The sequence below is a fragment of the Hylobates moloch genome, unplaced genomic scaffold, assembly GCF_009828535.3.
Source record: "Hylobates moloch isolate HMO894 unplaced genomic scaffold, HMol_V3 SCAFFOLD_20, whole genome shotgun sequence".
In the NCBI taxonomy this organism is placed as follows: domain Eukaryota; kingdom Metazoa; phylum Chordata; class Mammalia; order Primates; family Hylobatidae; genus Hylobates; species Hylobates moloch.
The window spans coordinates 50,663,731-50,688,188 of NW_026652295.1; the positions used below are offsets into that span (position 1 = coordinate 50,663,731).

A 24,458-nucleotide genomic window follows, 5' to 3' on the forward strand; every position below is an offset into this window, starting at 1 on the left:
TGATCCTATATGCTTATAAGAACTTAATGCTCAAATTGGTTCCTAAAATGACAAAAACCATATTAGAAATGAATCTGATATGATACCACTTATGTCATATCTCTCTCTCATATATATATAAAAATATATTTTATATATAAAAGATATGTGTGTATTTTATGTAATGTATTTCCTACACATTACATATAATTATATACATGCAGAGAACATCTCTAATACCTGGAATAATAGACAAGAAACTAGTCGGTGTTGCAGAGAGGAGACTAGAACTAGGAGACTTCTTTTTTTTTCACTTTTGAATTTTGTATCATGTGCATCTGTTACTATTCTAATAAAGGAGAAGGAATCATTTATTTTAAAAATACTTGTTTATTGCATGGTTCTCTCCAGATTTTATGTCTAGGCTTACTTTTATTATAAAGTACTTCGGCAAAGAAGAGAAACTGGCATTCAAACATGGCCGGCCAATCATCACCAGGCTAATTGCACAAGAGCTTCTCTAAGCAAATATTTCTCACCTATTACAAACCCCACATTGATATAGGTGCCACAAATAATAAATGGGACAAAACAGAAGCCCCTGTGCAAGGGGAAGTCAGTGAGGAAGAGGGAAGGAAAGGAGAGGCAAGGAGACCACGCACATCACTAGTATTTCTCTTCATATGGCAATTTAACATTGCTGTTCTTTGTCTTTATAAAAAATGGGGTTAGGTCAGGTTCCTTGTCATCACAAGTCTTAGAAATCATCTAGAAAACATGTATTTTACACACTAATCTCACAACTAGACAACATATTCAGTACTTCAGTGGTAGAATCTTCAGCTTTTCACACCTTAGGCAGTTCTTCCACCATCTATTTCTGTTTCTTCATTCTCAGTTCCTAAGAAGGCATAGATGAGGTCCTCGATAGGTGAGCATTTCACATGTCTGCTCCATTTCATTTGCAACAACGACAATGAAAACCCAACATGCAATGTGGCTGAGGTGCTGGGAACCCCAAACAATGTGGGGGAAAAAGCAGAGGGTATTTCACATACCAGACGGGACAGGTTTCCATTCCTTACTAAGGGTGGAAGTACTAGAGTGGAGGAGAAGAAGCCAAAAAAATTACTCATGTGAAGAAAAAAGCCTTGTCAGCCGGGCGCAATGGCTCACGCCTGTAATCCCAGCACTTTGGGATGGTGAGGTGGGCAGATCACTTGAGATCAGGAGTTCGAGAGCAGCCTGGCCAACATGGCAAAACCCTGTCTCTACTAAAAAGAGAAAAATTAGCCAGGCGCAGTGGCAGGCGCCTGTAATCCCAGCTACTCAGGAGGCTGAGGCAGGAGAATCACTTGAACCAGGGAGGCAGAGGTTGCAGTGAGCTGAGATGGCGCCACTGCATTCCCGCCTGGGCAAAAGAGCGAGACTGTGTCTCAAAAAAAAAAAAAAGAAAGAAAAAAAGGAAAAGAAAAAAGCCTTGTCTACTGCTTATCATGATTCTCATTTATCTGTGGTTATGTTTTAAAAATTATTTCCTAAGGAAATTCAGCCCTTCCCCATTTTTGAGGGGCGGGGGTGCACATAGTGAAAGATTTGGGTCATCTCAAAGGGCACAGGTTCAGAAGCATCTCATTGTTGCAGTGATCCAAACCCAAGTATGTCATTTCTTCCTCAAAATCCCATTTGCTGCTCTTGCTTGGCAGTGAATATTGCTGATGAGGATGAGAGGCGTAGGTGAAAAGAAAGGGGTCTTCCTGAGGTGAATGGTATGCAGGGGACTGGACATAGCTGTTAAAATCCACGTGTACTTTCTCTTCATAAAGATTACCCCCTGGATTTGGCCATAATGGGGGACAGCCAGTTTTGGCTGCGGGTGGCTCCAATGGAAGCTGCTGGTAAAAGGGTTCTGAAGAGTTTTGGGAAGGAGAGAAGCTGCAAGGCCAGCTGGTCAGAGGAAAAGGATAATTGGAATAACAGTTGTCACTAAGATGATTTCTCCCCAAAGCAGCATTTTTACTCCACGTTTGTAGATCGCCATGATCAGAGTAGACTGCGGAGGCAGAAGGAGGAAGCAGGTCTCCACTACTGTAGGGTCTGCTACTGGACAATTTGCGCTTTTCATAGAGCTTCGTGGGGTCCACAGTGGAAGTCTGGTCAGTCAGATCTGTGATTCCTCCCAGACCATAACTCTTGGAGAAGGAAAAGCAATCATTTAGTGAGTTCTGCTGAGGAGTGTTAGCGATTAAATGTCCACTGTAACTACCAGGCAATTGGACGCCTTCCTGGAAAGACCAAGTTAAAGGTAAACTCCCCTGACTTTGTGTTTCACCTGGAAGAGACTGGAAAGGAAAGTGAAATGCTCGTGTTAATAAGTTAAGCAAATCAAAACCACTACCATAGGCATCCATGAGTTACTCTGTACAAATAAGAGCTCCATCAGATTTTCCTCATTCCTTACACATTAATACTTGACGCACAAACGCATGCAGCAGCTTGACCACAACCACGAAACACTTGAAAAAAGCAAAGGCTGCCTCTGTTTCCATGTTAAAGCTTGCTAACCAGTAAGAGCCAAATTTCCGTACATTCTGTAGAGACATGAGTGTGTTTAAGATGTTTCACACTCAAACACAAATCTGATATCCTAATTGCTTTTTATTTATTCTTTTTTTTTTTTTTTTTTTTTTTGAGATGGAGTCTCGCTCTGTTGCCCAGCCAGGCTGGAGTGCAGTGACACGATCTTGGCTCACTGCAACCTCCGCCTCCTGGGTTCAAGCAATTCTCATGTCTCAGCCTCCCAATAGCTGGGATTACAGGCGCCTGCCGCCATGCCCAGCTAATTTTTGTATTTTCAGTAGAGATGGGGTTTTGCCATGTTGGCCAGGCTGGTCTCGAACTCCTGACCTCAAGTGACCCACCCGCCTTGGCCTCCCAAAGTGCTGGGATTACAGGCAGAAGCCACAGTGCCTGGCCTCTAATTGCCTTTTTGAGAAACTTATAAGGAACTATTTACAGAATATCAAAGTATAGCTTCAAAAGTTTATATTATACTCAGCACAGCTCTCAGGGGCCTCTGTCTCTCAACATTTCCTCCCTTGACTTTTCTATTTCTTAGTGCTGGCTGGAGTGTGAGAGACCATGGTTGCTGTTGTTTTTTTCTTTTTCCTTTCCTCAAGAGATTTTTCTCTGAATTCATGGGAATTTTGTTGAACCATAAATCAGACCTCTAGAACACGAGTGGTACGTTCATTTATTTTTCTAAATGGAGGAAGTATATTGTTCTTTAGTTAATCATTAAAAAAAGGATCTGGTTGAGAATTAAGTTATGCTCTTGTTTAGGTAAAACTACTAGCTGTTAAGGGGATACTTTTCGGGGCTAGAGAAGAAGGGCTGTGACCAGGTAGATTGGATGAGAGACCGAAATGCCACTTGACTTGTCCCATGGCTGGGAGAAAGGATGAGGAAATAGCCAGTTGCGTTTGGGGGGCTCGCATTTCCCTACAACAGACCCACATTACAATTTTTTTAAATAAAGTACATTTACAGCCTCTAGAGATGGACCAGCTCCATCTCTGTTCTCCCAAAAAGAAATGTGCAACTTTGAACAGTAGAAAAAGTATAGGAACTACTATCAATATTAAACAGACAAACGCAAAAAAAACCTATGATCTGCCGCCCATAAAGCAGTGGACTTCACATCACAGTTTGTCTATGGGGAATAGCCTCCACTCCACTATTGCCACCCTGGGACAGCTATCATTTTCGGAAATTGCTTGCTTATTTCATCTTGGTAGAGTGTGCTAAGAAAACAATCTGTTTGGGGACGTATGGAAATTCAGGACGGCGGGGAGGGGGCAGGCGGTGAAATGCATAAGGCTACTATTTTGTGGAGTTGTTTCAATTGTTTTTGGTTCTTGCCAAATATAAGTTAAGTGCTAATTCAAGTTTCTCTTTGTAATTGTAGTAGGGAAGATGATTCTCCAATTACGTGGACTTTATGGTTCAGAGCATGCTACAAAGATGGTAGAAAGTAAGAGTAAAGCCTCAGATTTAATTTCTTTGGCAGAGGCTTGTTTGCAGACGAGCCTGATAATCTGTGATTTCTGGCTTTCCTGAGTCAGCAGGGGACCCAGGAAATCTACCGCCCCCAGCACAGGCGTGGCAAGCTACTGCATGTATTGAACATACATAATGAAGGATTACCCTGGTCTCTGTGCTCCCCTTCAGGCTCAGTGAGACGGAGGAAGGTGCTGTGTTCACTTTCTTCATGGCTCTTCTTGCCTCAGCTTCTAACTTGGTTTCTGGTTTTGGATGATCATGCTCTCCCTTTGACTGAAATGAGACAAGGAAGTAGAAAGGAAATGATATAACACTAACTAGACTGTGCTTCATGGTGTTATCAGTTTTTATTTACTGTGTGTCCTGCCCCCGGGGTGGTGTTGCAGTTGCCTGTGGTAGCAAGACTGGATGAACCTCTGAAGGCGCTCCCAAGCCCACCATGCTCCCGCCTGCCTGCCTCTCACCCACCCAGCAAAGCCATAATCACAGTGCTAAGTAACCCTTATTAAATGCTTCCTGTGGTACGTGCCAGACACAAATAAACACCCTGTGTGCCTTATATCGCATTTCGTCTTCAGCACAACCCTTGAGGTACATACCATTATTATCACCCCCAGTTTACAGAACAGGAAACTGAGGCATGGAGTGATTATGCCAGCTGGATAACCTCCTCTAGAAGTGAGGGACCTAGGATTCCCCTACCTGGAGCTGGCCAAAGCTGAGAGTCAATAGTTAAACATTCAGGAATTTTGTAGGCTGATTGTTAAAAATGACTGCTGGCTTGAAATCAGCCACGGTGAGAATATTTCCATTACAGAAGTTGGCAAATGCTACAAATCAGGACATTTTCTTTTTGGAGAGCTGGTTTGCCAGCATCTCACTAATTCAAACCCAGGCAGTCTGAGTCAGGGTCCATTCTTCACCACTTTTGGTGCCACTGCCCCATTAGTACTCTTACACATTCGACAGAAAACTGGGACGTGGAAGAGGAAAGCCACCTGCTCAGGTTTACAGAGCGAGTAAAAAGTCAGAGCTGGTGTTCAAACTCAGATTTGCTAAAGGCTACCAGCAGCGTGCAGCGTGCGGCATGCTTAGAAGCACTGTGTAACCTCAGTGTGACTAGATCAGCTGCCGCTTCTCCTGAGGAGTGGAAGCAGAGACAGCCAGCTCCCCTTCTAGAGCTCCCCAGCACTTCAAACATCTATTAGAAGGCGGGGGACAGACACTTGCTCTCTTAGAGTGTGAGCCCTCGGGGATGGTGCAGGATCTCACTCACAGGTGCATCTCTAGCCTCTGGTGAAACTCCTCAGTAATGAAACTCTCACGTAACTAACTCAAAAATCCAACCTGGAAAAATATAAAGCGTCCGTCGTGCCTCCAGAAGTTGGTGACCGGGAAGCCCCCATGACCTCGGCAAGGGATGAGCTTCAGAGGCCCGTCACAGTTGGGACAGCGTTTCCCTACAAAAGAGCAGAGGAAAATGACCACACCTGGCTGAACCACGTCAGTTGTTGACTCCTGTGCAGTCTTGAAGATTTTAGCCCTGACTCAAGGATGGCAGAGGATAAATCTGGGCAGAGTTTCATGGGCTGAAATCCACTAGATATTACCCCTGACCCTCAGAAGCCTGGTCACCGAAATGGCCCAGATGGGTCTCACACATGGATAGGGGAAGTGGTTGCCTACCAAGTAGGATATTTCACAGGTCAGGGCAAAGCTCTTCTGAGCAGAAAACCCCTCCCTACTTATTTAGTGATATTTGAAATTCTGACCAGGCACAGTGGCTCACACCCATAATCCCAGCACTTTGGGAGGCCAAGGCAGGCGGATCCACTTGAGGCCGGAAGCTCGAGACTAGCCTGGCCAATATGTGAAATCCCATCTCTACTAAAAATCCAAAAATTAGCTGGGTGTGGTGGTGCACACCTGTAGTCCCAGCTACTCGGGAGGCTGAGGCAGGAGAATCGCTTGAACCTGGGAGGTGGGGGTTGCAGTGAGCCAAGGTGGCGCCAATGCACTCCAGCCTGGGTGACAGAGTGAGACTCTCTGTCTCAAAAATAAAAAAGAGAAGTTATTTCACCTCACAATTAGAACTAAGGGTCAAGGGGCCAAGCTACATGGGAGAGTGAATGCAGCTACTACATTTTCACAGGTGTAAATGACTGATACCAGGTCCTGACCTAAGCGCAAGTTTTGAAAACAAACTACTGGGAAAAATATAAAGTAACTTGAGGTTTGAAGTGGGCAAGGTACAGGGCACGCTGAATGTATCTACTTCATAATCATGTGAATGTGTTTTAGAAAATGAACAAATATCTCAGCACATGATTATGGTGTGAACCTAAATGAATGGAATTGAGTCTAACCTTTCACAGCTGCCACTCCACATTAACGCACACACTGAGATCACTTAGGGACCCACAAGAGGCCCAGTGGCAAGTCCAATAAACTACTTTCTTCTAAATTTTACATGGGTCATTGATGAATTAACATTAACCCCTTAAGCGATACATTTTTCCTTTTATTTTTGGATGGAGTCTGTCACCCAGGCTGGAGTGCAGTGGCACAACCTTGGCCCACTGCAACCTCCGCCTTCTGGGTTCCAGTGATTCTCCTGCCTCAGCCTGGCCAGCCACCACCCCGGTGTGGTGTGTGTGTGTGTGTGTGTGTGTGTGGTGTGTGTGTGTGTGTGTTTTGTTTTTAGTAGGTGTAGGCGTGAGCCACCGTGCCCGGCCATTTTTCCTCTTTTTTGGAGACAGAATCTCACTCTGTTGCTCGGCCTGGAGTGCAGTGGCTCCATTATGGCTCACTGCAGCCTTGACTTTCCAGGCTCAAGCAATCCTCCTGCCTCAGCCTCTGGAGTAGCTGTGACCACAGGCATGTGCAACTACACCCGACTAATTTTTAAATTTTTTTGTAGGGGTTGGCGTCTCCTTATGTTGCCCCGGCTGGTCTGGAACACCTGGGCTCAATTTATCCTCTCATCTTGGCCTCCCAAAGTGCTGAGATTACAGGTGTGAGCCACCACACCTGCCATCTTCCCTTTAACAGGAGCCTTCAGTCCAGTGCCTTGGCAAAAATGCCAAGGAGGCATTTTTGATGGTGGGTGCTCTGGGTATGGCAGATATGTGGGGTCCTTGCTGGAGCACAAGGGGTCTGGTTGCTTCCCCTCCATATGCTCCATGTCAGAACAGCCTTGGCTGCCACTACACTCCAGGGTGACGGTTTTGCCCTTGGGCGGTGCTGGGACACAGTGACCCATCTGGCAGGGCATCTGAGGGATGCCAGCTTTTTTGCTGGTGCTACTAAGCTCTACTCACTCTGCTGCTTCTGCCGGGCCTTGTCACAGATGGCAGGTCTCAGGTAGATCTTGCGCCCCTCCTCTGCGAGGCAGTCGCGGCCGCACACCACCACACCCAGGCAGGACTTCTTGAGGATGCGGGAGTTGTGGTTGTTGGTATTGCGCATGGCCCAGCTGCTCAGGTGCCGCTGCGCATTCTTGTCCTCCGAGCTGTAGATGTGTTTGGCATAGGAATCTGGCCACTCCTGGAACCAGTCGGTTTTTTTCACGTTCTGATAGAAACACAAAAGGTACAACTATAGTTTAAGCTAGAAGACACAGCTGTCACCGACTGTGGAGTGAGTAGATGGGAAGGAAGTTTTGGCATTCACGAGCTGGGCAAGAGACTTTTGGCAAAAGCCTCCCTACATTTAATTCTGACAGTGGGATCAGCGAGCCCAGCACGACAGTGGCAACTGAGTGCTGTGTCTGTCAGGCATTCAGCCGCTGGACCAAAATAAATGATAGCCCCTGTGAGTTCCATCTGATTGACACTTCCCTAGCCCTCAGTGACACAAGTAATGACCATTTCTCAGTAGGAATTTTTGAAGGTTAAGTAATACTATGCCCCTACCCAATAACTATGGAAAACAGGGCCCGGTGTGGTGGGGTATGCCTGCACTCCTAGCAAGTCAGGAGGCTGAGGTGGAAGGATGGCTTGAGACCAGGGGTTCAAGACCAGCCTGGGCAACATAGCAAGACCCCTTCTCTAAAAACTCAAAATAGGCTGGGCGTGGTGGCTCAAGCCTGTAATCCCAGCACTTTGGGAGGCCGAGGCGGGCGGATCACGAGGTCAGGAGATTGAGACCATCCTGGCTAACACGGCGAAACCCCGTCTCTACTAAAAATACAAAAAATTAGCTGGGCGCGGTGGCGGGTGCCTGTAGTTCCAGCCACTCGGGAGGCTGAGGCAGGAAAGTGGCGTGAACCCAGGAGGCGGAGCTTGCAGTGAGCCGAGATCGCGCCACTGCACTCCAGCCTGGGGGACAGAGCAAGACTCCATCTCAAAAAAAAAAAAAAAAAAAAAAAAACTCAAAATAAACTGTGGAAAACATTGTGGCAGGATAGTGAGATAATGTCTCATATCACGCTGTGGTTACCTTACTGGGAGTCACACAGGTTTATGCAATGTCACCAGAGATAAGCAGTGGGAGAGATGAAAAGCCCTGGTTCAGAGAGATCAAAGAGCCACTTTCTTCCCCAGAGATTTTCTTTCTTTATCTTTAACCCTACATTCACGTGCCTCAAACATGACAAGTGAGTAAGAAAGAGCTTGTTTTGACTGAAAGCGTCTCTGTTATTGCCCAGGATTGGCGCTATGCCCCGTGTATGAACATTTGACTAAACTCTCCTTTAAAACATCACAGACAAGGAGGGTTGTCATTCAACAGACAAAGTTTCCATTTGCAAGATGAAAAGGTTCTAGAGCTCCTTTGCACAACAGTGTACATATAGTTACCACGACTGTACTATGCACTTAAACATGGTTAAGATGGTAAATTTTAAGTTGTGTTTTTGACCAAAATAAAATAATAATTAAAGAAAGGCCAGGGACACCGGACACTCAGTCCTTATAGCATACATTATTTTGCTCTCTGTGCCTCTGTTTCTTCATCTGTAATACAGGGATAATGAGACCCGCCTACCTGAAGACTTGTTCTGAAGATTAAATATGATTATATATATTAAATACTTCTCACAGCACCTAGCACGCTGTAAGCTCTAAATAATTGTTAGTCACTGATGCTGTGGCTGATATTCCCAGGCCCTACATTGGTGCACAGATGCTGCATTTGACAGACCCTTCCTTGTTCTTAGAATGAGAATCAGCAAGCAGTGTCAGCACTCAAACTTAGGCTGTGCCCATGCCCTTTGGCTTTCAGAGACTTAGCATGGTGTAAGAACATTTTTCATCTAGAAGGTTCTAGAAGGTCAAAATAGAAGATTCTAGAAGGTCCAGAAGAAGAAACTAGGGTGCTTCTTCTTTGCTTTCCCAACCAGAAAGCACAGCTCACAATATAAAAAAAAAAAAAAAAGACAAATTTTAGAAGAAAAAAGTAAATGTCAGTGTCAGGATTGATGGGCATTTGTTGAGTTAGAATTCAAATTTAGAACGTGCCAAAGAACTGTGTAACTTGAGACTCTGGGCAAGTAACTTTGTCTTTAAAGCCTGTTTTGCTCTTCTCTAAAACTGAAACATCGATTAAAACTGCCTCACAAAAGTGCTGTGAAGAGCAGATGTGCTGTAAACTACAGATTCCATATAACGATACTTGTTGAATGGAATGTCATGGGGCCTGAGGTGGTCTGAGGAAATATAAATGAGAGGTTTTAGGTACATACAGGGTAGTACTGTTTGGTGGTTAAGAGCTGCAGTGTGCAAACTAGGGCCCATGGGCCAAATCCTGCCCATTGCCTGTTTTTGTAAATAAAGTTTTATAGGAACACATCTATGTTCATTAACTTAAGTGTTGTCTATGGATGTTTTTACACCACCACAGCAGAGACTGTATGGCCCACGAAGACTACAATATTTACTATCTGACTCTTCACAAAGAGTCTGCGATTCCTGGCTGCAAGCTTGGACTCTGGAGGTACACTGTCTTTCTGGATATGAGTCTTAAGGAAGTTCTTTTCTTCTCAGTGCCTCTGTTTCCTGCTCTGCAAAATGGGGTAACAGGAGTACCCCACAGGGAGGTTTTGAGGACTTACTGGATTAACATACACAATGCACTTAAAATAGTGCCTCACCACAGCAGGTTCCACCCAATGTTAACTGTTCTTCTACCAGATCTGGAACTGCCCTCAGCCAGTCAATGTGGTTTTAAGAGTCACTGGCTTTTGGGAGAGAGAAGACCCAGGAGAGGTCACTTCATGCTTTAAATCTTGCCAAGCCAAATGCAAGATAAGAGTCCAAGTCCCAGCTGGGCGCGGTGGCTCACACCTGTAATCCCAGCACTTTGGGAGGCTGAGGCAGGTGGATCACCTGAGGTCAGGAGTTCGAGATCAGCCTGCCCAACATGGCGAAACCCTATCTCTATTAAAAATACAAAAAATTAGCCAGGCATCGTGGCGGGCGCCGGTAATCCTTGCTTCTTGGGAGGCTGAGACAGGAGAATCTCTTGAACCTGGGAGGCGGAGGTTGCAGTGAGCCAAGATCATGCCACTGCACTCCAGCCTGGGCAACAAGAGTGAAACTCTGTCACAATTAAAAAAAAAAAAAAAAAAAAGAGTCCAAGTCCCTATAAAATAAAACCTTAATTGATGCACCTCTTGTTCCACAACCTTCCTTCTCAGGGCATGACAGTGGCTGGCCCTTTGTGTGCTGTGCTGTAACTACTGTGGTTTGGGAAGGGGGAAGGGTATAAATAATAGGAGGGTGGCATCTGGAGAAGTTCCCTGTGGTCCATCAGGCAGCTGCAGCAGAGATTCCCGGATGGCCAGGCCAGGATGCTGGTTGGACCATTTGCTTTTTCCAGACTGTCCCCTCTCCTCCCCAATTCTCTGGTAATTTTGGGCTTGCTGAGACTCAACGCCGGGGTGAGAGAAGCTCCGCAGGCAGCATGCCTCCTGCTCTCTCCACCCACCTTCCCTTCCCTTCCCTTCCTTCCTGCCTTCTTCTGACCCAAAGCTGCAAACAAGGCTGTCTTGTTTCCTGTCAGAGAAACGCCATAGAAAGCATAATAGAGTATTTTATCTTCTGCAATAATAATGTAGGTTAAAACATTAAAATGTCTACTTTTGGCCAGGAATAGTGGCTCACACCTGTAATCCCAGCACTTTAGGAGGCCAAGGCTGGAGGATTGCTTGAGCCCAGGAGTTCAAGACCAGCCTGGGCAACACAGTGAGACCACGTCTCTACTAAAAAAACAAAACAAAAAAAAATTTGAGTGTACTTTCCTCTAATATTGGACTGTAAAAAACTACTGGTGCACTTGAATTATTCCAATATAAAACACAGTTGTCAGGATAGCAGAGATGAGGGCAAGGTGGACTTAGAGGAAAGCTGAGATTTTCATGCTTTAAAGGTGAGTGGCCACTTTAGGCTGGTCAGAGCCATAGATCCCATGAACCAGAAGGAGTGGAATATATTTGTGAGAACATCTCAGATGTTCTGATTAAAGCAAAGACTCCTTGCCTGTAGAGGAAGAAATGATCTTTACCATCCTTTAAGCTTTTTTCTGACAGTCCCTCCACTGGTACCTTAGTTTTCCAGTTCTATTAATAATGCAGTAATAGCCGGGTGCAGTGGCTCACCCCTGTAATCCCAGCACTTTGGGAGGCCAAGGTGGGTGGATCACTTGAAGCCAGGAGTTCAAGACCAGACTGGCCAACACGGCAAAACCCCATCTCTATCAAAAATACAAAAATTAGTCAGGCATGGTGGCACACGCCTGTTATCCCAGTTACTCAGGAGGCTGAGGCAAAAGAATCGCTTGAACCTGGGAGGCAGAGATTGCAGTGAGCCGAGATCATGCCACTGCACTCCAGCTTGGGTGACAGAGTGCTTTGTCTTAAAAAAAAAAAAAAAAAAATGCGGTAATAATATGGACAATGTATGGACTGAGAACATTACTAGGAGTAAATATACTCAAATCAAGCTAGTCTCTGGGCCATTTATTCATGCCTAGTCTTTGACCTGGATGTTTAGTGGGGTCTTTGATGGCTTTTTACACTGAAATTAAGAGAAAACCCAGATCTCAATAATGCAGAGGAACCCAAGTGTCAGATGGATGATTGTGATTTCTGAAACCTGTTAAACCAAGACCTCAGAGAAGTAAAATTTAATAAGAAACAATAATCATTCCTTCATCATGTTTAGCGAATCCCCACAAAATACTTTCTTCTTTTTAGATCCTTTGTTTGTTTTAATTTCTAACTTTTCATGAGTAACTCTTTGTTTTTCCTCTTAGTTAAGAAGTTTATAATTGAAAGGGAGTATTTCTGAGGTTTCCAACATGTAGACCTAGCTAATTTGTATTTTATAATCTCCTGGGTAACATCATTGGGGGGTTAGCTGATATTTCTATGGCTTCTGGGTATAATTTTTTACTAACGGATTTAATCCTCTAACTCAATCAAAATCTTTGTAGCTCTATGCACTTCTAGAACACCCTTCATCCTCACCTCATTCTAATTTATTCAACTACTTGAAGTTTTAAGAGGGTATCTGAAGAAATTAAGTATGTATTGTTATATAAAACTAATAAATTAAAATACAAATTCTGAAATAAAGTATCAAAAATATCTACATTATCATATGATCATATTATGAAATTGATTTTCTTTTGGAATATAGTCTGCTCTTGCATAAAGTAAGTATCTTCCAGGTTTTCATTAATTATATAAATAGCTTGTTCATTACTTATAAATAAATGTTTCCAAATAGAACAGGAATATCAAACAAACATACTTTAAAGCAAATTATATAGAGGTACAAAAATCAGATATTATGGAAAACAGAAAAAAAAACCTTCAACCAATGTTTTGGTTTACATACAACTTTTCAGGAACTTACCTCTTCTGGGCCAACTGGAAATAAAACTCCGAGTGTTACCAAGGAAAAAAAATTGAATTCAACAAAATGCTTTTGTGTTTGTTCAAGAATTACTCCTTAGGGCAGGCATGGTGGGGAATGTCTGTAATCCCAGCTACCCAGTAGGCTAAGGCAGAAGGTTGCTTGAGTTCAGGAGTTCAAGACCAGCCTAGGCAAGATAGTAAGACCCCCGTCTCAAAAAAAAAAAAAAAAAAAAAGGAATTACTGATTACTCTTTAGACTAATCCTGGTATTTCTTAGTCAAGAGATCAAGACTCAGGACAGGACAGGCGCGGTGGCTCAGGCCTGTAATCCCGGCACTTTGGGAAGCTGAGGTGGGCAGATCATGAGGTCAGGAGACCAAGAGCATCCTGGCTAACACGGTGAAACCCCATCTCTACTAAAAATACAAAAAATTAGCCAGGTGTGGTGGCACATGCCTGTAGTCCCAGCTACTTGGGAGGCTGAGGCAGGAGAATCACTTGAACCTGGGAGGCAGAGGTTGCAGTGAGCTGGGATCGCACCACTGCACTCCAGCCTGGGCAACAGAGCGAGACTCCGTCTAAAAAAATAAATAAATAAATAAAATAAGACTCAGGACAAAGTTCCTTATTTACTCTGAAAACACTAAGTTAGGCCAAGTTATCCCAGCTTTCAAACCTTGTCTGTCTTCTCTTTTTGCTTCCCTTTTCCCTCCACCCAGCTAAGCAAGGGACCTGCTGCAGGGTACCAGCAGATGCAATAATGCTCCTATCTGCATCACACCAGAAGCACAGAGTGGCAGAAGAATTCTGGTCCAAATAGCAGACGCCCCAGTGGTCATGGGAGCCCATATAGGTAGAGCTCTCAGGGAAGTTCAAATGACCCTTGAGGTCAAGGAGAATGTCTGGCAAAGGGGGCAAAGTCACGGGAATCCCCATCAGAACAATGACATGACCTGCTCATACAGGGAGATAATAATTGACAAGAAATCCACAGTCTGGTTTACCTGTTAGCTCCCTAGCACCAAGACACATCTGAGTACTACAACTGGCTTGTTCTGATTACATGTGGCCACATGGATTCACAGAGAGAGCTCAAATATTCATGTTTGCTCACAATTTGGGGCTTATCTTTTGCAGAGACAAAGGAAGTTTGGCTGGCTAAAATCATAGTCCAGGAATGAACTAATCAGAACTGTGGCCCCTTTGCAGTTGACTTTACTATTCTATACTAGAGAATGTTCTCTCTATAAAAAAATAATAATAATAATTAAACCTTGTAATTTTGTGAGTTAATGGCTTGGGGTGGCTTTGGCCATGGGTTTAATTTGCAAACTGCTCAGTGTGTAGGAACAAAATGATCCAGGGTGTTTACTGGCTGTGGTGCTATTGGCACAACCTGAACTGAGAGAAGCTGGCTGGTATTTGAAACAGAGTGGGTGCTCTCCTCTCGCTAGTGAAATGGCTACTATTTAAGAGAAAAAGGAACGGAATTTCTTCCCAATTTTCAACCAGAAGAAAATAATTCTTAGAGATTCAAAGTTCTCTCAAGTATTACGATCAGTACTAACGAGAATGTGACACTCTCCAGGACCATGTAATCCACATTTTAAATCAAGACTAAATCAACACCAGACATTTGCTGCTTGGATCAAGCAAACCTTAAAGCAATTAGATTTGACCTTTCTAGGTACAAATGTAATTTAAGGGGAATAGGAAGGGAAAGCACAATTGGTGCTTCCCTTACATTGGCTTGAAATAAAGACACTTTTATCAATAATGGTTTAAGTTGGCCGGGCACAGTGGCTCATGCCTGTAATCCCAGCACTTTGGGAGGCTGAGGCAGGCAGATCACTTGAGGCCAGGAGCTCGAGACCAGTCTGGCCAACATGGTAAAACCCCATCTCTACTAAAACAATACATATACATAAAAATTAGCCAGGCATGGTGATGCACGCCTGTAGCCCCAGCTACATGGTAGGCTGAGGCATGAGAATCGCTTGAACCTGGGAGGTAGAGAGGTTGCAGTGAGCTAAGATCACACTACTGCACACTCCAGCCCAGGCAACAGAGAGACTCTTGTCTCCAAAAAAAAAAAAAAGATTTGAGTCAAGTGCCCGCAGTTCTGGGCTGGCTTCCCACAGGTTATATTGAAGAGAAATGGAATCAAAATAGAGAAATGGCCAGAAAAAGGTGAAATGAGGATTTGTAAAGACATACACAACATAAAGGTGGCAACATACAGGAAACAAATACAAGAGAGGAAAGATTTACTGAGGACAAGTGGAGGTGGAAGAATTGAGGCCTTTCTAAGTCCTAGGATCTGATCTTGACACTTCCCAGCCCAGCAAGACTAATGGCTTTCTACTACCTGTAAAGCAACAGAATCCTCTTAGGATGGCCTGCTTCCAAACCACCAGTAGCCCCCAAAATCTTCATGCTGAACACTTGTGCACAACTCTCTAAAGTGTGAACGTTTGAGTCTTCAGACCCTGGTTCCCAACGAGGACGTTGAAAGTCAACACCCTTGCCAGGATGGTTATATGGAAATGGCTTGTGTAGTATCAAGCAGAGTGTAATGCAACTCATTACATTATGTTTCTTTCCTGTTGTCCAGATCAGCATGTTTCCTAAATTCAGACTGTTGCTATAGTTAATGACATAAATAATAGATGATTGATCTAATTTTTTTTTCTCTAACCTTACACAAACTCTTCTGGCCTTGCTCCCCATGCCAGAGTCATGTTGAATTACACACTCCTTCTTTCAAACTCCTCTAGCATTTTTCTACATGGCATTGATTCTCTATTTAAGCAGTAATCTTGTTCCACTAGCCCAGAAGATCATGAGCATTTCCATGGAAGTTAACGTAGCTTAATGGCCCCAGTATCCCTGAGCCTACTGCAGTGTCTCCCGCATTTCAGTTTCTCAAAAATGTCTGATATCTTAGTGAGGACATCACTGCTCACTGTTGTCAAAATTAACCCATAAACCTTGATGTATCTGAACTATTTAAAGACACATGGAGTTTCTCAGACCAGAAGATGCAACTGGTATTTGGGTAATCATTTTGAAATTTGAAGGGCCGGGCGTGGTGGCTCACGCCTGTAATCCCAGCACTTTGGGAGGCCGAGGCGGGTGGATCACGAGGTCAGAAGATCGAGACCATCCTAGCTAACACGGTGAAACCCGTCTCTACTAAAAATACAAAAAATTAGCCGGGCACAGTGGCGGGTGCAAGTAGTCCCAGCTACTCAGGAGGCTGAGGCAGGAGAATGGTGTGAACCCAGGAGGTGGAGCTTGCAGTGAGCCGAGATAGTGCCACTGCACTCCAGCCTGGGCGACAGAGCAAGACTCTGTCTCAAAAAAAAAAAAAAAAAAAAAAAGGAAGAAACTTGAAGCCAGGGTGCAATGGTTCATGCCTGTAATCCTAGTATTTTGGGAGGCTGAGGTGGGCAGAACTCTTGAGTCGTGGGGTTCGAGACCAGCCTGGGCAACATGGCAAAACCCCATCTCTACTAAAAAGACAAATAATTTGCTGGGTGTGGTGGTGCACGCCTGTAGTCCCCACTATTCTAGAGGCTGGGTTGAGAGAATCACCTAAGCCCAGGAATTCAAGGCTGTGGTGAGCTATGATTGCGCCACTGCACTACAGCTTGGGTAATGAGAGTGAGACCCTGAAAAAAAAAAAGAAAAAAACAAAAGAAAAAGAAAGATGGAAGGAAGGAAGGAAAGAGAGAGAAAGAAACTTGAAACTTGAAGCATATGAAAGGATAAACAGAAAAGGAATTTTCCTACGTGTTGTATAACTAATAATTCTGGCAAGAATATAAAATTATGAAATATAAACTATAAATGATCTAGATCGATGGGACAGAGAGTGAAATTAGAGAAATTTATAATCATAACAAGCCATTGCATTTGATCCTTTAAACTACATTTGTTAAATGCCAAAAAGGAGTCTGGGGAACATCAACCCCTGAAGGGCTTCAGGAAAAAAGTTTCATGGTCAAAAATAAGTTGCGGTAATACTGCCTAATACAGCCTCCTTTGGAGAACACCAATGCACAGGATGGTGAAAAAGACTCCAAGCCTGCAGTCAAGAAATCTGTTTAACCTTGTTGAACTTCATATTGCTCTTTTTCTTTCTTCACAGTACCTATTAAAATTCCATGTAACTTGTACTCTACAGAATATATTTAGGGAACACTATTCTAAACATCTTAGAGACTGAGGCGGGATATGTGGAGAATTACTATTTTCATTCTACAGGAGGTAACTAAGACTTAAGAAAATCAATTTCTCCAGGCTCACACAGATTCTAAACAATGGAGCCATTCATTAATGAATTCTGTATTCAACATTGGTTGTTTCATACACGTCAGGCACTGTGCTAGGCACAAGGCTGACATTTCTAGAATTCTAGACTATTAGAACTAATAGGTACATACCAGACCATTTGGCGCAACCCCCTCATTTTCAGAGAGGAAAGGAAGTTTCAGAAAAGGTAAACAACTCAAGGCTCTCCAGAAAAAAAAAAGGAGATGGAACTAGAATTCAAATCTAGGGCATTTGTCTCCAAGTCCTGTACTTTTCATAGTACACCCCTCTGTCTCTGGATATGCTCACACAATATAAAATCTAATGTCTGGAAATCTTTCCAAGAGCTCAAGTGTTTCTTGATTTGATGACAAAGCTAGCATAAACCCAGACGAGGATGGTATTCTCTCTACTCAGAAAATACTAAGGAATATTTGCATTTTAAATCATTTCCCTGACATATTTCACAAATTGGAAGACACTTAGCTATTTCCATGAGCAATCTTAGTACTTTTTAATGAACTATAAATACATTTCTAAAACCAAATGTGCATTTTTTGTTATAAATTTCTCAGTTTAATGTCCTGGGTAGCTGCAAACACTTTCATTTTTGGAAATTCATGTTGGAACATGAACTTTTATGAGACTCAAGTTTCCCTGTAGGAAAGAGGTCTTCATCTCTTGTTTATGGATCTGATGAAGAATCTCGTCCCAGAAAAAAATGCCTGTTAAGACACAGTGTCACCCACCATTTCATGGGGTTCTCAAACTCACTAAAACTCTTGCTCTAGAATGTGACATTGTAAAGTCTTCTACGTATCTGTTTACTTCAACTCTTGATTTCGTGTCTGTCCAGCTTCTATTTGGGTGTTGCAATCATGAAGTTAGAAATAGGTGAAAATATGGGTCCTGGAGCCAAGAGTAATTAAAGTTTACTTTAAAGTTTCCCCACAACAGTGACAATAACTGTAATACTAATTAAGAGCACCAACAAACACAAATCCCTAAAATCGATATTTGCATGATTCAACCGTGGTTTCTAGAACCATTTGTAAATGGATGGAAAGTGGGGCACACTTTCTGTTCTCCAGCTCTGTCCCAAGATCTACCAAGAGAGGATATAGATGTGGGGTCGGGGGCAGTGGGAGGGGTAGAGGGGGTGGGGTTGGAAGTTAACGAAAAGCATAAAGAGAAACAAAAGGAAGTCTTCGTTAGAAATTCTGGAACAGTTACAAAGAGAGAGGAACATCTATTCCCTCTCCCCTGCTTCTGATAACTCAAATTCCTTATTACGCAGAATCAGGCAGACTGGATTGACTTTTTCATGACTTGGTACTGGTGGTGTCCAGTCCTAGCCTTCTAGTCACCTTTTCAAACAACTTCTAGTGAAAGCATCTTAAATGTTAACAAAGGAAGTCAAGGAAGTAAACAGTGATACATGTCGAAAATCAGTATTCAGCAACCAATGTGTGCCTATAATTCCAGCTACTTGAGAAGCTGAGATGCAAGGGTTGTTCGAGGCCAGTAGTTTGAGACCAACCTGGGCAACATTGTGAGACCCTCCTCTCAAAAAACATTTTTTTTTTCAATTAGCCAGGAGTGGTGGCACATGCGTGTGGTCTCAGCTTCTAAGAAGGCTGAGGCAGGAGGATCATTTGAGCCCAGGAAATTGAAACTGCAGTGAGCTATGATGGTATCACTGCACTCCAGCCCAGGAGACCAGGCAAACCCCATCTTAAAAAAAAAAAAAAAAAAAAGTCAATTGCCAAAGAAAATGTGAAATGAAGTCACTATGTCAGTGTATGTATGGTATTTCCAAAATAGGAGAAGAGGCCAGGCTGTTTATGCCTGTAATCCCAGCACTTTGGGAGGCAGAAGCGAGTGGACTGCTTGAGCCCAGGAGTTCAGGACCAGCCTGGGCAACATAGTGAAGCCCTGACTCTACACACACACACACAAATACAAAAATTAGCAGGGTGTGCCTGTGGTCCCAGGTAGGCAGGGGGATCACTTGAGCCCAGGAGTTCAAGACCAGCCTGGGCAACATGGCAAAACCCCATCTCTACAAAAAATACAAAAATTAGCTGGGCGTGTTGGCGTGCGCCTATGGTCCCAGCTACTTGGGAGGTAGAGGTGAGAGAATCACTTGAACTTGGGAGGCTGAGGCTGTAGTGAGCTGAGATAGCACTACTGCACTCCAACCTAGTTGACAGAGCCAGACCCTGCTTCAAAAAAAAAAAAAAAAAAAAAAAGTGGAGGAAGAAGAAAGAAAGAAAAAGGAAAGAAAGAAAGAAATAAAGAAAGAGAAAGAAAAAGAAAGAAAAGGAAGAAGGCAGGAAGGCAAGGCAAGGCAAAGGAAAGGGAAGAAAGAAAGAAGAGGAAAAAGAAAAAAGGAAGAAGAGCATGCTGTATTCCACAAGAGAACAATATCATCTGGATTCCAGCACATTCCAGTTAGATATGAATCTGAGTTAAAACTATCACTACAGCAAATAAGGTTGTATGAGGACTTGTGCATAACAGTCAATTTATGGCCAAATAAATCATCATGGATTTTATCATACCGTCTAGCCAGAGTGAGTGCAACCTGAGTTACGCCAACTTTGAAAGAGAAGGGAAGTAGAAATTTCTTTGCATCAGTCTCTAAGTGTGGGAGTCTGGTAAGTAAAGACCCACTCAAATCATAGGTCTTGCCGTCTCTTCCTGAAATCCCTCAGTCAGCTGTCTAGCTGAGGCTCTACGGGAGAGGAATTCACCCAGCTGGAACCCTCACCAATTTCCTTCCATGTCTCCCCATGTTAATAGTCAAGACTTCACAGCCCAATGTTGAAGGCAGATTTTTATAGCAAGTACATACCTGTGGCAGTTTCACATCATTAATATCCCAGCTTAATATTTCTTTGTCTTCAGAATCAAAGTCATCAGGTTCCATGATAAGGTCGGGCCAGCCAAGGTTTTCACCTATTCGACTCCCCTCAGAAGTGCTTGAGAATTTTGTTCTCAAAGGTTCTTGATATAGCTGGATCGGCCCACTCAAGCACCTTGGACCAGGAGATTGTTTTCTAGGGCTAAAAAATAAGTTATATTAGTATTGGCCATTAAAGAGACTTAAAAAAAAAAAACCAATGCTCCTCTGCCAGAAAAACCTGTTTCACTGACATTTTTGCAAGTAACAACATATTAGTAAAAAACAAAACGTAGGAACCATAAGTGATTTTACTTAAAACTTGGACATCGGGAATTAGAAGCATGTGATCACTGCTTTCATCCTTGGGTTTGGGCTTGCCTTCTCATTGCAAGATCCAGGTTGTGAAGGCCTTAGCAGAGACAGTTGTCATCTGTAACCAATGGCTAGGACCTTTTTCTGCTAGGGCAAGAGGATACTGGCTTGGAGTTGTTTCCATAGAAATGCCTTTATAAATTAGCTAATGTGTGGTTGAAGCTGCAAGAGGGGAACATCACATTGAATTTATCTAGAAAAATATATATGTTATATATATATATATATATACTATAGTTGTTTTTGTTTGTTTGTTTTTGGGACGGGGTTTTATTTCTTCACCGAGGCTGGAGTGCAATGGCGTGATCTCGGCTCACTGCAACCTCTGCCTCATGGGTTCAAGCAACAATCCTGCCTCAGCCTTCCCAGTAGCTGGGATTACAGGCATGTGCCACCATGCACAGCTAATTTTTGTATTTTTAGTAGAGATGGGGTTTCACTCTGTTGACCAGCCTGGTCTTGAACTCCTGACCTCAAGAGATCTACCCACCTCGGACTCCCAAAGTGTTGGGATTACAGGCGTGAGCCACCGCACCCGGCCAGAAAAAAATATATTTGAAAATCCAAATCACCGTAAGGATTAGGTTTGGTCTCTGCAATAAATCCTGTGTGCACTACATGTCTTCAAATATTATCAACTAATATGCTTATATCTGATTCATCTGAAACAGGGTTTCTTAACTTTGGCACTATTGACATTTTGGACCAGATAATTCTTTGCTGTGGGGAGCTTTTTGCATGTTGTAGACTGTTTGGCAGCATCCCTGGTCTCTAGCCATTAGGCGCTAGCAGCCTGTAATCCCAACACTTTGGGAGGCCAAGACAGATGGATCACTTAAGTCTAGGAGTTCAAGACCAGCCTGGGAAACATGGAGAAACCCTGTTTATATAAGAAGTACAAAACACTAGGTGGGCATGGTGGTGCACGCCTGTAGTCCCAGCTACTTTGGGAGGCTGAGGTGGGAGGATCACCTGAGCCCAGGAGGTTGAGGCTGCAGTGAGCCGAGATTGTGTCACTGCACGCCAGCCTGGGTGACAGAGTGAGACCTTGTCTCAAAAAATAAATAAATGAATGAATGAATGAATGAATAAATGAATGAATAAATAAAAGTTTGTTCAAGTGGCATTTCTTCCCTCACGAGAAATACTGCTCTAATTTCTAACTATAATTGATTAAAGGAGGTTTACAAAGAAAAAAAGAAAGAAAATTTGAAATGTTCTACCCTGAGGAAAAAAATGAATAATTTTGCAGATGAAAGCTACTTGTTAGTAGGATATGAAGTGAAACATGTTCACATGTATAACATTTCATTTATTGGCACTCTTATAAAAACGAGACATAATGATGTTATGTAGAGGTATTTAATAGTGAACTCAAACTATAAGGTAGATTAATAGTCTAAGTTTAGTGAGACCCATGAACTCTGTTCTTGAGTTTTTATTATTTTTGTTTTTTTTTTTGAAATGGAGTCTCACTCTTATCACCCAGGCTGGAGTGCAGTGGCGCGATCTCAGCTCACTGTAGCCTCCACCTCTGGGGTTCCAGCGATTCTTCTACCTTAGCTTCCCAAGTAGCTGGGATTACAGGCGCACACCGCCACACCCAGCTAATTTTTGTATTTTTAGTAGAGACGGGGTTTCACCATGTCGACCAGGCTGGTCTTGAACTCCTTTCCTCAGGTGATCCACCCGTCTCTGTCTCCCAAAGTGCTGGGATTACAGGTATGAGCCACTGTGCCAGGCCTGTTCTTTAGTTATTTAGCGTTATATAATCCTAATACTTGTCAATCACTGAACTCTACCAAGGGAAAGTGTATGCATATAAAAGACTGTTGACCTGAACATAAGAATGAAGTTCCTTTTTTTTCTTTTTTTTGTGTGCCCTAGATGTCCAGAGAAATTTCTCTAGTAACAAACTATAGAAATGATCCTTGAAAGTATAGTCTTTATAAATGAAGTTCTTGACCATTAAATGACAAGCTAATCGGAGTCTCTTCCTGTCTGTTCCACATACCCACACTGAGCTACAACCTAGTGGTTGCTGAGCATAAAGTTTCTGTTCCCCAACTGAATGTTGATTTTCAAGACTAAATCCTCATGGATTTTAAGTAAAATTCTATGTTTAGGAAACAAACATTGTGTTACTGAAGAAATGATGTCGCAAATTGACTGCAATTCAAAGGACTTAAATAACAAGTATAGAAGACGCAGATATAAAGCAGCAGTTCCATGTACTTACCCCGAACAGTAACGATATCGTCTCTGATGGTGCAAATTTTGTTATAACTAACTGGAATAGATCTACTTTTTAAAAACCTTGGGAAATATGATTCATATTTTCAAAAATCAAAAACCTTGTTATAAAGCCTAGGCAATATAGACATAATTCTTTTGTTTTTAAATTAAGGGAAGAATAATAAAGAACATTTTATTACAGAACAACTATGTTACTTTTTAGATTTTTCTCCCGATATTAACATTTGCTAAGCGAGCGAGCATTAATTTAATATTTCCCTAAAAGTTAAAAACAAAACATAGTAAAGAAGAAAAAACCATTTTATAGCCCTTAAGTAACTCTGTTTTCCTCTTCTAGGAATGAAAACCTACACTTGTGAAGACTCCTTTTTTTAAAGCAACTTGCGCAAAGTATATTCAATTTTCATCATTTCTACAGGAAAAGGAACTAGAACAAATGAAACCCTGTAGGAATGGAGGGGTCGTTGCCACATCCCGTACATTTGCCTCTCCACGGGATTTCTGGCTTTCTTACCTTCTAACTTCTTACGGAGAAGCAGACAGCACCGTGTCGTGAAAATCTTACTGCTGGTTCAAGTCCCAGCAGGCTCTGGTCATTTTCTGAGCAGACGCTGTTCCCTATTCCAGGTCAGGGTACACTATGCTAATGAGTTCTGGCAATGGTCCAATCAAAATCTAGATGCTCTAGGCTCTGGATAGGTAAGAGCAGCCTGGGAGTCACTTAACCAGCCTGATTCTTCCCAGAATGCCAGCAATGTGATGAATATTCTATGATGTGTCTCTGAACTTCCCCCTCCCTTTATGTTATGAGGACATTTGAACTAAAATGGACATTGAGAAGAACCTCATAAGGAAGTACAGATGTTTTTCTTCTTGTGATGTTACAGGTTGGGCCCCAGGCAGACGATTCACAGTAGGTCCTAATTCTCCCACTATTTACCCGGCAGGTAATAGTTCTCTCTCGTGTGTGCAAGAGAGAGAAGACAGACAGACAGAGATAGAGAGATATTATGGTGAGGAAATTTACTGGAATAGACAGTGGATAGCCAACATCCTCTATACTAGAAATACTGAAATGCTATCTTAACCCTAGCAATAACGTCCCACTAATTCTGAGTGTTCTGATCGCCTAAAAATATACAATTCTTGGCTGGGCATGGTGGCTCACGCCTGTAGTCCTAGCACTTTGGGAGGCCGATGTGGGCGGATCACAAGGTTAGGAGTTCAAAACCAGCCTGGCCAAGATGGCGAAACCCCGTCTCTACTAGAAATACAAAAATTAGCCAGGTGTGGTGGCAAATGCCTGTAATCCCAGCTACTTGGGAGACTGAGGCAGAGAATTGCTTGAACCCGGGAAACGGAGGTTGCGGTGAGCTGAGATTGCGTCACTGCACTCAAGCCTGGGTGACAGAGGGAGGCTCCATCTCAAAAAAACAAAAATAAAACAAAACAAACAAAAAAAAACCGAACAAACAAAAACCAATTATTTCTTCTTAGAGATACCCTCAGTGCTATTCTTCCTTTTAGAGACATCCGCAGTACAGCCTAAATCAGTTCAGTTAATATGTTTTGTTCTAGGTAGTCTGCTAGGCTTTGGCAACACAAGAGAGAATGAAAGCCATTAAGAAGTTCATTCTAGTAGAAAAGATGATCAAAGTTACTAAATAAGGCTGATGTAATTTGATGTATAGAATAGAAGTAATA

General features: G+C 42.9%; 1 protein-coding gene and 1 pseudogene across 1 annotated transcript; both read right to left on the reverse strand.

The window, feature by feature from the left end:
- Positions 1-349: 349 nt before the first annotated feature.
- On the reverse strand, positions 350-23,356 carry GCM1 (glial cells missing transcription factor 1). Its single transcript, XM_032140832.1, has 6 exons — positions 23,269-23,356; positions 20,076-20,286; positions 7,362-7,614; positions 5,389-5,501; positions 4,186-4,314; positions 350-2,321 (listed from the first exon to the last, which is right to left on the reverse strand). The coding sequence occupies exons 2-6, from the start codon at positions 20,148-20,150 to the stop codon at positions 1,581-1,583; spliced, it is 1,311 nt and encodes a 436-aa protein (XP_031996723.1). The 5' UTR covers positions 20,151-20,286; positions 23,269-23,356; the 3' UTR covers positions 350-1,580.
- LOC116460565 (small nucleolar RNA U3) lies at positions 22,343-22,445 on the reverse strand (annotated as a pseudogene).
- Positions 23,357-24,458: the final 1,102 nt, after the last annotated feature.

Coding starts and splice junctions, on each gene's coding strand:
- GCM1 (XM_032140832.1), bottom strand. CDS start 20,150: ATGGAACCTGATGACTTTGATTCTGAAGACAAAGAAATATTAAGCTGG. Junction 7,615..20,075: donor ATGATGTGAAACTGCCACAG/GTATGTACTTGC, acceptor TGTTTCTATCAG/AACGTGAAAAAAACCGACTG. Junction 4,315..5,388: donor GACGCTTTATATTTTTCCAG/GTTGGATTTTTG, acceptor GTCTCATTTCAG/TCAAAGGGAGAGCATGATCA.